General features: G+C 33.2%; 1 protein-coding gene across 4 annotated transcripts in view; it reads right to left on the bottom strand.

Annotated features, from left to right (window-relative positions):
• Positions 1 to 532: 532 nt before the first annotated feature.
• SEMA3A (semaphorin 3A) overlaps positions 533 to 14,709 on the bottom strand; it is a 548,751-nt gene continuing 534,574 nt past the window's right edge. For all 4 annotated transcript variants that reach the window (XM_060414987.1, XM_042248468.2, XM_060414985.1 and 1 more), the window contains 2 exons: positions 10,348 to 10,490; positions 533 to 8,981 (listed from right to left, as the gene is read on the bottom strand). In XM_060414987.1, coding sequence (XP_060270970.1) covers positions 8,526 to 8,981; positions 10,348 to 10,490 — 599 coding nt within the window. In that variant the 3' untranslated portion in view covers positions 533 to 8,525. The remainder of the gene's footprint in view (positions 8,982 to 10,347; positions 10,491 to 14,709) is intronic.

The following is a 14,709-nucleotide window of genomic DNA, read 5'->3' as shown; positions in this document are numbered from 1 at the left end:
ACTTTGCTTATATTGATTTTATTTAATATTATAATATTAAATACAACGTAATGCAATATATCATAAAATTTCTTCTTAGGTTTAGTATGTACTGGTATCAGTCAGATAATTTTATAAAAATATATAAGCATTTCCTTTAAAGAAGTTCAAGAATATTACTTCTCAATAGTGAATACAGAGCCACCTGATATTACGCAGTTTTAATAAACACTGTCTAATATCTGAGCGGAGATTAGAAAGAGACCAGTATAGGAATAATTGTAAGTTACATTCCAATCTCCAAAGGGACTAGAATATCTTATTTTTATGAATGGATTATGGATTTTGTAATCTAGAGTATGTGATTTTGTTTTTTTAAATTTTAAACTTATGAAGAAATTAAAGGAGAAGTCTTAATAATGGCATGTTTCTCGAGTTAATGACTATAGATTAGGTCAAAATATAAAAATCTTGGGATGAGAATTTACTTATGCTTTTCTGAGTGAACAGATTTTATAATGTTAAGAATTGAATATACTTTTTAACAGTACACTTTTTCATATGGATGCCAGATTTTATTTATCATGCTGTACACTATTCACTAGGTAATAAATTTAAACTGCTCCTCGAACCAAATATAGTAAAAGTTAATTTCTACAAACATATACTTAGAATCAAAAGTAATACAAAGAAGAAAATGAACATTTTTTTCTGAAATTGGTACATGCCAGCAATACAGTATAGATGAATCATTTTTAGTCAGTATCTAAATTCAAGTAGAATTTATTAAATGGTACATGGAGATATGTATTAATTTCTTGATATTTACCAGCAATTTAATTCAAATAAGAATATTTGAGGACTAACAAAATTCATTCTTTATTTTGAAATTCAAAGGTACAAACCCACTAAAAATTGAAGTGTAGTAAATAAATTGTAAAGTGGAAAAGCTACTTGATTTTCAGACACAAAACTTTGCTGAAAATGTTTAAGCCTCTCTGGACTTAGTTATCAACCAAACAATCGAAACTTTAAGAATTGGGCTACACAAATAACATGGATTTTTTTTTTAACGTATTTACTTGAGATCTAATGCTTCAATGAGGTTTACAGAGAAAATGGAAGTTAAAACTTCAAAATCACCCAAACTGTAATGATTTGAACACATTTATGAAACACTTTGCTTAGGTACTGTATAAGTAAATACTGCGGATACAAGTATAATGTTTAGGTTAAGAGAAATAAAATATATTTTTTTATAATAGGAGAGAAAATTTGACATTATAATGGTGATGTGGAGTTGACAGACTCAAGATGTGGCTCTCACTTTTTAAAAAAAGTTTTTCATTTAAGAACAGAAAATAGAAATCTTTGCCTGTCAACTGTGTGTGCTAACTTCACTTGTGTTACTGTTTAGCTGTGAAGGACTCCATCTAGGGCATCCGCTGAACAAACACATGCTGCTTATTTCAATGCTATCTTCAGTGAAGTCATGTTTGTGAGTCACCTTGCTAGGCAATGTTGGAACCCATGACATGGCTGTCTAGTACTAGATGGGTGAGAGAATGCTGAAGGTATGTAAAATACAAGAGGAGTGGGGCTAACCTGAAGAAGCCATCTTCTCTCAGCTATTCATTTGTGGAATTCCAAATTCCAGCTGACTTGTGGTCACTTGAACGAGCAAAGAGATTATGGCATCAAGATTACTTTGAAAGTGATTGTAGGAATACTGCCCAGTGCTGTGATTCCAGCTGAGTAAATACCAAAGAGGTTAAAATTTAGAGGAAAGACAGGGAGAGCAAAGGGTGCAAAGGGTATAAAGCAGCAGAATGAATGACATTATGCACCAGTGATGAGTACATGGGCTGCAAACAGAGCGCAATAAGTCAAAATACAGTAAAAACCAAACAAATGCACCATTTTGACTCATAAGAGAGGGGACATTTAACTTTTCATTATGAAGTCCATGCTCTTCTCATTTGGGATGCTTGTTCTCAAAAGTATTTTCATACCTTTCTTCCTTTCTCCTTATTCTGTCTTCCCAGAATGCCTTCTTTTACTCCATTTGGACAAATCTCTGTCATACTTCATTACATAGTGTATGGGTCACTTCTTTTCTAAAGCTTTCTATGATATCTCCCACCATATTCTTGATTCCTCTTTGATTTCACAGCATCTTTTTTTAATTGAAGTATAGTTGATTTACAATATTGTCTTAGTTTTCAGATGTACAGTAAACTGATTCAGTTTTATATATTTCAGATTCTTTTCCATTATACATTAACATAATTTTCAGTGCTATACAGTAAATCCTTGTTTCTTTTCTATTTTTGTATAGTGTGTATCTGTTAATCCCATACTCCAAATTTATCTTTCTGTCTCTCTCCCTTTACCCTTTAGTAACCGTAAGTTTGTTTTCTATGTCTGTGAATCTGTTTCTGGTTTGTAAATAAATTCATTTGTATTATGAGAGTCCACATATAAGTCATACAACATTTCTCTTTCTCTGATTTACTTTACTTGGTATGATAATCTCTAGGTCCATCCATGTTACTGTAAATGGTATTATTTTTTCTCTTTTTATGGCTGAGTAGTGTTGTATTATGTATATATATGCTATATCTTCTTAAACCAATCATGTTGATAGGCACTTGGGCTGGTTCCATGTCCTTGCTATTGCAGATAGTGCTGTTATGAACACTGAGGTGCACGGATCTTTTTGAATTAGAGTTTTCATCTTTTTTGGATATATGACAAGGAGTTGGATTGCTGCATCATATGGTAATGCTATTTTCAGTTTCCTTAAGGAATTTCCATACGTTTTCCACAGTGGCTGTAGCATTTGTCATTTGCACCAACAGTGTAGGAGGGTTCTCTTTCCCCCACATGCTCTCTAGTATTTATTATTTGTAGACTTTTTGATGACAGCCATTCAGACCAGTATGAGGTGGTACCTCATTGTGGTTTGGATTTGTATTTCTCTAATAATTAATGATGTTGAGCATCTTTTCATGTAACTGTTGGCTATCTGTATCCTTTCAGGAAATTTCTATTTAGAACTTCTGCCTATTGACTGGGTTGTTTTGTTCTTTAAATATTGCGTTGTATGAGTTATATTCATATTTTGGCTATCAACCCCTTCTTAGTTATACTGTTTGCAAACATTTTCTTCCATTCCAATTTTTTTTTTTCATTTTGCTGATGGTCCTTTTTGCTGTGCAAAAGCTATCAAATTTGATTCGGTCCCATTTGTTTATTTTTGCTTTTAATTCTTCTGCATTGATCTAAGCAAATATTGCTATGATATATGTCACAAAATGTTCTGCCTATGTTCTCTGCAGTTTTTTGGTGTCATGTCTTATATTTAGGCCTTCACATTCTGAGTTTATTTTTGGATATGTTATGAGGGAGTGTTCTAGAAAAACAAATAAAAGGCATCCAAATTGGAAAGGAAGAGATTCAAGTTTTCATTATATGCAGTTGAATGGCACACGATATAGTAAATCCTAAAGACTATGCAAAAACTTAGAAATAATAAATGAATTTAGCAAGGTAGTAGGATACAAGATTAATTTACAGAAATCTGCTGCATTTTTTTACACTTACAATTAAATATCAGAAAGAAAAAGTAAAACAATCCCATTTAAAATTCAGGTCAAAAATAAATAAATAAAATACCTAGGAATAAACCTAAACTAAGTAGGTGAAAGACCCATATGTTGAGAACTCTAAAAACACTCATAAAAGAAACTGAAACAAACAAATGGTGATTCAAACAAATGGAACGATATCCCATGTTCTTGGAAGAATTCATATTGTTAAAATGAGCATACTACCCAAAGCAATCTACAGATTTAATGCAATCCCTATCAAACTATCCATGATATATTTTAGAGAACTACAACAAATAATCCTAAGACTTATATAGAACCATAAAAGACCTAGAATTGCAAAAGCATTCCTGAGGGGGATTAAAAAAAAAAAAAAAAAAGCTGGAGGCATAACTGTCCCAGACTTCAGACAATACTACAAAGCTACAGTAATCAAAACCGCATGATATTGGCACAAAAACTGATATATATATATATATATATATATATATATATATATATATCAATGGAACAGAATAGAAAGTCCAGTAATGAATCTATACACCTATGGTCAAGTAATCTTTGACAAAGGAGGCGAGAATATACAAAGGACAAAAAAATCCTCTTCAGCAAGTGGTGCTGGGAAAACTGGACAGCCTGGAAATCCCCATAGCACTTTTATTTTGAGTTTGCTCTTGGCACTCATCACAGTGTAACCTGTTTTTTTTCCTGCAACAATTTAAAGAGCTCCTTTCTTGTGCCAGTCATCATGCTAGGCACTGGGGACAGAAATAAATTAGATACAAACCTTGCCCTCAAGGAGCTCACTCACACTCTAGAAGAAGAGACTGGGCTGTAAACAAAGAAATTACACTTTTGTGCTAAGTGTGATAGTGAAATTATATACAAGGCACAGATTTAGGGCAGAGAATGCCAAGTCTATTTTCTTTATTTCATTGTGAGCTCTTGAGTCTATGCCTCATTCATGTTGGTATCCTCATTATCTACCAGTGCCTAGCACACGGCAAGTAGTAAGACTTATAAGTAGAAATTAATACAATGGGTAGGAATCTGGTTCTAAAGAACAAAATGTCTAAAAGCCTGATTTGTTTATATTTAAAATTATTATTATTATTGGTTTAACTTGATTTGCTACCTCTGCTGTTGCATGTTTGAAGTGAAAACCAAGCTGTCTTCTCTGGTCAGGTGGACTGTGAAAATGACCGTATTATATGAGGCAACTTTTCCACGGGTTCATTCTCTCTTTCATGTATAGGTCCTTTACTATTTTAATTTTAAAAAGTATGTTTCTTTAATTAATTAGTATATAAACTGTTAGAAGTAAAACTTAGAGGTTCTGCAGAGTTTTGAAAAATGCTTTCTTATTGGTGGAAATACGTATTTTGCAAACATTAACATTGACTTTATAATTATTACAAAGTTAAAATACAAAGCATGGATGTCTTTGGCATTAGGCTTGTTTATCTCTAATACACTGTTACATTAATGTTGAGTCCTATTTGTTAAGTGTGTATTTGAAGCCATGAAACTGGACAGATTTCCATTAAAGTGAAAGAAAATTGTGTTTAAAAATGAATTCTTAATGATTTCAAAATGTTGTACTAATCACTCCATATTAATAAATTAATAAAACACTTGCTTATGACCTTTGGATAGGCAATTTCAATAACAATTTTCAGGCATCTTTGTAGATCCTGAATGAAACTGACTATGATTAAGACACACAATAGAATTTCCTCCCCATATTTGCTTTGTAAGTATGGCATAAAATAATAATATTTAATTTAAAGGCATAACATTCACATTTATCACCAGAAGTATAGAGCTCAGCTTACAGATGACTACAATGAAGAAATATGCTAGCAACTTGACTCTGGTTCTCAACCTTTTCTACTCTTATGTTCCTTCACACTATATGCTACATGGAATAGGAAAGACATCTGAATTCAAATATTTTGAAGAAATGTGTATTTAGCAACTGAATACATGCTAACAGGAGTAATTTACAGCAGCAGTTTCATTACATTTTTCTCTCCAGTTTTCTAGTTCCCATCTGAAATCCAATGATAAATACAGATATGGAACATATTTACTACCTGGCAAAAAACATGCTTATTGAATGGGCACACAGCTTCTTCCCTTAAATAGCACATGAGCCACTTTGTCACCTATGTGGGAAAATCTTGCATTTTAGGATGATGTTGAACACACTAAAATGGGGTACCTACAAAAAGTTGCATTTTACACTGTCCTTCCTCTTCTTTTCAAAATTATTTACATCTCTTTTCCCTAGTGTGTAGGTAGCAAAAATATTAAACACATACCATTGAAAATCACTAAATAATACATAAAAAGTAGCATTAAGTGTGCATTTACATGCATTTACATTTTACATTTGATTTCAAGTGGGTCATAATTTCTCTTCTGTTATGTACTTTTTCCTATTTTAAGATTTGTTGTCATAATCTGTTCAAGGTCACATAAGTCTCTTAAAAAACTTTCAACTCTGATGATACAAGCATGAGCCAAAGCCTATTAAAACTGAATAAACGGGATGTTAATTATTTTTTGTGCAAATTGCCCCGTTCACACTGACAGAAGATTAAGACTGGAATAAGAGTTATTTATCTGTAAATTACATCTATAATTTTCTTCAAAAATATAGACCTGATGATTTATTAAGACATGCTGGTGGATTTGTTTGTTTTGTTTCTTTTAACTGAAATCTAGACTTTCTTTCTATGGGTATTTCATAGTGCTGAACAAAATGCATTCAGATATTAGAAGGCATCCCTAAAGTTACACAGTCTCTATCCTTTCAAATCCTTTATTTTTGAGGACTAATAAGAAATAAGATAATTTTGTTATTGCCAATAAACGTGTTTCAGCTGCAAATTTAGAATAAAATGCATTACTGAATTGCAGTACAGTTAAGACACTATGAAAAATGTTAAAATGACCTATTTTGAAGCACTTTTTGTTCTTTGATTTATATCTCAAACACTTTTTTTTCTCTATAGGAGTCTGTTCTTCAAATAATTTAAAATTCAGCTACCATTTGAGGATGTACTTCTGAGAGTAACACTGTATTAATCAATGGAGCCTAAGATTGAATATAGGGTACTTCTAGGCTCCCATTTGAAACAAACGTCAAAAAGTATTTATTCAATGTAATCATTAAAACTGAAACATGAGCTTTCATCTGTGAAATATTTCAGCTGATAAGAGGATTTGTTTGAAAATTCACTATAGTCTGAGGTGAGAAATTAATTCTGAGTTATTTAGAATCCCAAGACAGCTACAGTCAGAATTTCAATGCTGCTTTCATTAATTAGCAATAATGTTTCCTTTGCATTATTTGTGCATGATGAAGGACCCAGAGAGGAATTCTTAGATGAGTGCAGCACTAAAGAAACTCTATCTCAATGCTGAAGGTTTTTTACATCTTGAAGTCAATTATTCTTAAGGAATCATCTTCGGACAATGAAACAGACAAGCCCTTAATTAATAAGTATCTTATTTTATAAGTTGTTGCAGAAGACAATAAGCTTTACATGTTTTAAGGCTGGGTTGTGTCCTGGAAAATAGTTTGTATAAAAGTCACTCCCACTGACTTAAAAGGAATCATGAGTTCTTTAGACAGATAATTGTCTTAAGGTGAGATAAGAAATAGCTGATAAAAATGTGAACAGAGCTGGGAAATTTGCTTTTAGGATGCTGTTCTGAATATCCTTGATATCCCTCTTCTCAAAAAAATTAAGTGACACAGATAAAAATCCTAATGGAGTCAAGAAAGAGTTTTTATATCTCAAATATCAGACAGGGATTCAAGTGAAGAGTTAAGACATTTTCTATTAACATTAAATTAAACCAATGCTTACTATTTTTATGAAATATACAATCCTTTTTCTCCTTGTTGATTCATTAGGTACAACAAAATGCATTTGCAAATTTATTTCTATGTTTTTTTTTCTTTCCAGATAAATGCTCTGTTTTTCTAAGAATATTTATGCAGTTTCTAATTAATTTAGGTAATATTTGTAGAAAGGGAGGTGTTATTTTCTTAATTCCTCAGAGAAATAAAGCATACTTTATATCCAGATTTTAGGAATTAGTTGTTAATGATGTATATATGCTTTAGGACAATATTGGTTATTCTCGCAAAACTGAAAATGTTTTTAAAAAGCAGCACACAACTGGAGTTTTTTAAACACAAAAACTATATAGCACAATAACTGTAAGACAAAAACTTACTCTAGCTTAGAAAAGAGCTAATTTTTTTCTGCATATTTGTCATGGTACATTTAAATTATAGTTTTAATAAAATACATCTTTAGATCAAAGCTGGAAGAAAGACATCAGTAGTAGATCAGTGTATTCCATTTTTCTTCTGGATGATGAATGGTTTATGTTTGTTTTTTATTTCCACAGACCATTTCATTCAGTATCATTTTACTCCTCCAGTACACATAAACATGAGTGTTGGTAGCCAAAAGATATCCTTGAATCCAACAATGTTTTGGAATATTCATCAGCTTAGTAAATCCATGCAGTTTATCTTAAACTCCTAGTTCAAGAAAATGGCTTTGCTGATGCCATTTTTATTCTTTAGATGGCACTATGGCAAATGACATTTTTATTTCTCAAGCAAAGAAGAAAGTGAAACCTGTATAGTGAAATCTCATAGGAAACATTAAGTCACTAGTGTGAACATCTGTGTTCATCTGACCTCTATTAATAGGTGTTGGTATTCAGAAGAATGCCTGTTAGTAATATTACTCATGGACTTAATTTATAATTGGTGGAACTCAGTTGCATTTCCCACCATTGTAAACATCCGCATAATGCCATGAAAAAGTTCATGTATATTGCATTTTTTCCAGTTATTCTCTAGGCAAGTTTCTACTTGTTTGAGGTTTCTAGAGGTAATGCAGCTCAGACACTCCTGGGTGCCCTCTCAAATTCGTGGGTCCTCCTGTTTCTGCCTTTCTTATTTTCCTGTAAGTGCTTCCATTTGTTACTGTTCCCTTGGGTATGTCCTGGCCTTTGCCTACGCTGTTTTCGGTCCCTTTTCCAAACTTGTTCACAGAACTCATCCATTGTGTTCAGGTTGGGATGGTTGATGAGCTGCATGAAGTCTCTGTACCAGACCTTCTGGCTAGGCGTCATGCTGTTGGACGTTTCTTTGGTCTTAGACCCATCTCCATCATCATCTTTATGAAGAAGTTCTTCCAAATGCTCTGTGTCGATGACTTCTAGGGTCACTTTAAGAAGAGTTTGCATGAAGCCGTGTTCCACCGCATGACAGAGGTAATTGCCTGAATCCTTCCGCTGCAGACTACGTAGTAGAAGGCCTTGTTCTGTTCTGATGATATGATCATCCACTCTGATCTAGCAAAAGAAAATAAGCAGTGAAATCATATATATTTACAAGAAATATAAGCTCCAAAACTGTGTCTCAGTAAAAATTTGTATTGTTTACTGAGGCACATTTTAACAGTAAAATTTCTAGTTTAAGAGAAATGATATAATTTCCCCATTAGAAAAAAGAGTTATAAATTTCTCCTGTCTTTAAGACATATTGCAAAATACTGGTTGTCTATTGTCTTAATAAAATTTCTCATAATAATTTAAAATAATTAAGAGGATGAAAGGACAAAGATAGATTCTATTTTAAAACTTTGAAATAAAGTATATATAGGAGAAAGTGAGTATTGAAATTGGAAATATAGAAACATAATACTAGAAAACAGTGCAGCATTAGAATGAATTTATAATAAGGTTTGAAAAAATGAAATAAATTCAGTAGTTGAGCAAGCAGAAAAATTATGGGATTACATGCTTATTTATTCAATTTCCTGTCTTAGATGCGACATGAAGACATGTTATTTAATATGTCTAACTGCACTTTTACTCTGAATGAAGTTTACAAAAGAGATCTCGGAAAGCCTAAGCTGGTAACATGTAAAATCAACCTTAACATGTATATGACATGATTACATGTTTAAAGACTGCTTCAACTGTCAAAAGAGATGATGGGGTACTTTCACTTCTACATTTGGATTACGTAAAACTGTCTGCAAAATGTACATTCATAAATCATGTACACTGTATGGTTACCCTTATTTAAAGCTTTAAAAAAAGTTTAAAAGTCTCAGAGTATTCACTGAGATTTTCTGTGTATAATTTTTTAATTTTACAGAGGAATTAATGGATTCATTGAGGAGGAATATTTGTATGAAACGACGTGCATAATTCACATCAGAGTTCAATACTGGAACCTAAGATCTTTCCTCCTGAATCTACTACTCCTTTCTCTTAACTGCCTCTTCCCATTTGAGGAAGAAGTTAATGAAGAAAGGGAAACATGTTTGGATAACAGAATCAATTGAACAAAAGTTAGAATTAGTTAGGAGGGTTTTTCTTTTTCTTGTATACAAATGAATATAACATAATAGATAACTCCAGGCAGAAAAAAAAAAATCTCTAAAATGTACTGCCAGCCCCGCCCCCCCAACGCCCCGTCGCAAACAGCTTCTAGGACAAAATTCTTACAGTTCAACTTTGTTCCTTTAATTCCTAGCACAAAGCCTGCCATAAAATCGTCTTCAGTTAATACTTATTTAATGAATAGGTACTGGTAGATTAAGAAAAGAATAACTATTCACAGTACTTCTTTTTCCCCTCTTAAGTCAACCACACTGGGGTCCCTTAACAGCATGTGTTAGATAGAGTGAGTCCAGTTTCTTTCCTATACCTCTTCTTTTCGCTCTTCGTTTCGCCTCTGGAATTGCCAATAGACCAGAGCTCGCTGTGACTTCGGACTGCATTCCAGGAACGTGCTACTATTTTCTACCCCATAGATGATTCTTTCTTCAAAGCTGTGGCCGTGATGATTATCTGGCCGGTGATGAGGAAATGAAATGAGAAAATGTTAGAGAAGTAAACTCAACTTTCCAGAGTATTTATTTGGAAATTCAGGAGATGGACTTGTTGCTGAGTTGGAAATCTTTTCCAATTTTATTGAGGATGGCAGAAATGTCAGTGTTTCAGAACTCAAGTGTCTACCTAAACAGACTAGTTATTTTGTTATGGGTTATATAAGGCGTATACAGAGATTTGTCTACCAGAAAATAGCATTACATTAACAAAATCAGTCATACATCTTTATATGCCATGATAATACTTTCCAAGAAATTTTTTTCATTGTAAAACTATGCTCTAATTGTGCCAGTTTATATTGCACTATTTTCCAGCAGAAAAAGTAATTTGATTGCGTTTTTGAAAACACAAGTTTTTCTTTGAGAACTTAATTTTGCCTCTTTCTTTTTCATCTTTAAAATTAAATTCGCCAACCAATAATATTTATCTAGTATTTTACAGAAGTTACGAGTTCAGGAAGTTTATATTCCCTACCAATAACCCTTAAATAATCCACAAGTTTGTTCTGAAGATCAATTGATGTGAAATGTTTGGGATGGCTCAGAAGAAAGGTGCACAATTATAATGCAATGTGGTTTCAATTGTCTTTATTTTAAAATGACACATCTTTTATTATTTTCAAGAATTAGGCTAAAGAATATGGCAAGAGTATATAATAAAATACAGCAATAAGAAAGCCTGTTTCCTGATTAAGTTTCTATTATTTTACCCTTTATGTAACCTCCTTCAATGTGGTAAATGAAACACAGTTAAGATCAAAACTACGACACAGGGAGTCTAGGTAAAACTCATTTAGAGAAAAAAAACTCCTTATTATCTTGTATAATCCTGTTTCCATTATGACATCCTGTACAATCTGGAACTTATTAAATTCATTTATAAAATAATAAATATATTTTCACATACACAGACAGTGTAGACATGAAAAATTTTTGCTTACTCTTTCAAACTCAGCTAGATTTTTAATTAAAAAAATGTTTGCCCCTTTTTTGCATTACTTTGACAGTTTTACTCTCATTATAACTATCTGAATACTTTTGTCTGTCAGAGACAGTATGATCTGCTCTAAGTTTAAAGCTTTCCAAAATCCTGCTTCCGCCCAATCCCTGAACACAGCCTATGGCCATCATCTCCTGTTCTCACCCTGCCTATGGCTGACCTTCTGCCTGCATTTGCTGTCTCCAGGGATGTCCACCCCAGTGTCCTTCCCTTTATTGTTTTAGGTATGAAACAAAACGCTTCTAATATTGGGAAGTATCTGTCCCTTCTTATTTAAAAGATCAAGTCCCTGGAAATAATAATTTAAAAAAAAAATGAAATGACTGAAATGTAATGAAATAACATCTAACTGATTTCAAGTCACATTTATTTCATGTTGGAGATATGTGTATCTATCAGTGTATACTTCGACTATGGCAGTGTTGTTCTTTGCCCCCTGAAATTATTAGCATATTTTTATTGAAAAAATATGATACGTGTTGCTGTGCTAGTTTGCAAGACACCTACTTCTTTGGATAGAGATAAATTGAATCTATTGTCCAACATGAGCTGGATGATCTGTGATTCAGGAGCTACCATGAATAATTAGAATGCCTTGTCACAGAGGTCATGAGAGTTTACACAGAATGCATTTTTCCTGCCAACTGTTGTACAGTTTAAACTTGTTTGATATTTAAATTATTTTCCTTATATTATGCTTATTTATAAATTACTTATTATAGGAAAGGTAGATATCTGCAACATACAACAACATGGATGAAACATGAGAACATGCTAAAGGAAATAAGTCAGTCACAGAAAAACACAAACTGCAAGATCTCACTTAGATGAGGTATCTAAAGTAGTAAAAAATCCTTGAAGCAGATAGAAGAATGATGGTTGCCAGGGGTTGCGGGGAGGGAAATGAGGAATTGCTAGACAATGGGTATAAAATGTTAGTTATGACAAATAAATGAGATCTGCTACATAACAGTATGCCTATACTGAATAATACTGTATTGTACACTTTAAATTTGTTAAGACAGTGGATCTCATGTTAGAGTTCTTATTCCAGTCAAACTAAAAAAAAAAAAATCAAAAAGAATTTTGTTAATTAAAAAAAGAAATCCTTTTAGGAAGACAGTTTTCATTCAATCTCTAAACATTAATGAATCATAAAATATACAACAGCATGATAAAACAGAAAAAAAAAATCAGCTGGATTTAAAAACAAACAACATGGTGATCCACCAGTATCTTCTCTCTTACCAGCCATGCTTACCAGGTCTTTTTCTTGAAGAAATTTATAATGCTTGACTTGTCTCTCATCTAATCTGTCTAAATTAATATAGATAACTATAGAAATCTAAGGTATAAATAAATTATTGCTCTCAAACATAGAAATCTGTTTAAATCCTTCAGTACATTTGTGGGCATTCAGCTAAGAAAATCAATGTAACTTGTACGATAAGAAATAATAGAGCTTAATATAAATGAAACATCTATTAGGCATATTTTCAAAAAGTCAGTTTGTCTTCTGAATTAATTTAATCATTCTTTTCGATCCATAAAGTGAAATGAAGTGAAGTCGCTCAGCCGTGTCTGACTCTTTGAGACCCCACAGACTGTAGCCTACCAGGCTTCTCAGTCCATGGGATTTTCCAGGCAAGAGTACTGGAGTGGGTTGCCATTTCTTTCTCCAGGGGATCTTCCCAACCCAAGGATCGAACCCGGGTCTCCCCCATTGGAGGCAGATGCTTTACCCACTGAGCCACCAGGGTAGCCCATGTTCTATTAACTTCACTTAGTCCTAGCAAACCTACGTAGTCTTTATGTTCTCTCCAAAATCTCTTCTAGTGACAGCAAATATTTCCCAATGTACAGTAAAGAAAAGAAACTCTTAAAAGTTTCCTGATTTTTTTTTATAAATTCACCTGTTACTTGTCTATGAAAAGAAAGTGAAAGTATAGTCACTCAGTCCTGTCCGACTCTGCAACCCCATGAACTGCAGACCTCCAGGCTCCTTTGTCGGTGGAATTCTCTAGGCAAGAGTACTGGAGTAGATTGCCAATCTGTTCTCCAGGGGATCTTCCTGACTCAGGGATCAAACCTGGGTCTCCCTCATGGTAGGCAGATTCTTAACCATCTGAGCCACAAGGGAAGTCTGTTATTTGTCAATAGTAGAATCTAATGTGTTATTTGATTTAGCCAAGGGTTTATACAAAGTGATTTATGGTTTAATATAGGAATAGACCATGGATTTCTTCAAAAAATGTAATGACCTTCAGGCACTTTCCCACCTGAATAAGCTAAGAACCACAACTGGTGAAACTGGTTCATTGGCTTGAGGCCTTTAATAACTACTCTTGCCAATACCTTAAGGTTTCATTTCCCACTAAGTTGGCTCTTTCTTTCTCTCCTCTGTCAAAATTAAAAGCAAAAGAAAATCCAGTGAGTAAGCAGTAAAGCTGAAAGTCCTGTCATATTAACTATCAGTCACAGCCATATTCAAAGGTACTACTGAGGATGCAGATGACAGTAGCCTCCTATTCTATGTTTCTAAAGTTCTGTTCCCAATCGCCAAACACTAAACAGACAAAATTTCCACTGGATACATTTGTTTCTGTTAATTCCTCTGCAGTAGAATGTTTCTATCACCAGCAACTTTTAATTGTGGATCACAACTTTCATTTAAAGCGGCCTCAGGTAAGTATTCCTATATTTGGGTACTTACATGTCACGACCCATAAACATTTTTTTCTGTTAATCTCATCACACCTGATACCTTACAAATAGATACTCAATAAATCTGTTTTTTTAAGTTTTAATTTATTTTTTATATAATTTTACAAGTTACACTCCATTAACAATTATTACCAAACATTGGCTATATTCCCTGTGTTGTTCAGTGTATCCTTGTAGCCGAACTTATACCAAATAGACTACTGGAAGGCACTCAGTAAATACCCACTCCCTTTTCTGACCCTTCTACCCCAACTACTTGAGTAAATTTTGTACAACACAGGAAACATCATGGGTCTAATAGCTATACGATTTTTTCTCTCTCATTTTCCCCTCCTTTCTTCCCCATGCCCCTTTACCCTATTGCTGTCTCTCTTTCCCTCTCCTTCTCTTCAAGAGTAATTACAAACAGGGACAACATTCTGATTCTTGACTTCTAAACTTACTAAGTGTTCAA

The sequence above is a fragment of the Ovis aries genome, chromosome 4 (genome assembly GCF_016772045.2).
Source record: "Ovis aries strain OAR_USU_Benz2616 breed Rambouillet chromosome 4, ARS-UI_Ramb_v3.0, whole genome shotgun sequence".
Classification (NCBI taxonomy): Eukaryota; Metazoa; Chordata; class Mammalia; order Artiodactyla; family Bovidae; genus Ovis; species Ovis aries.
The sequence above is the reverse complement of the archived record's forward strand: the minus strand, read 5'-3'. Positions and strand labels throughout refer to the sequence as shown.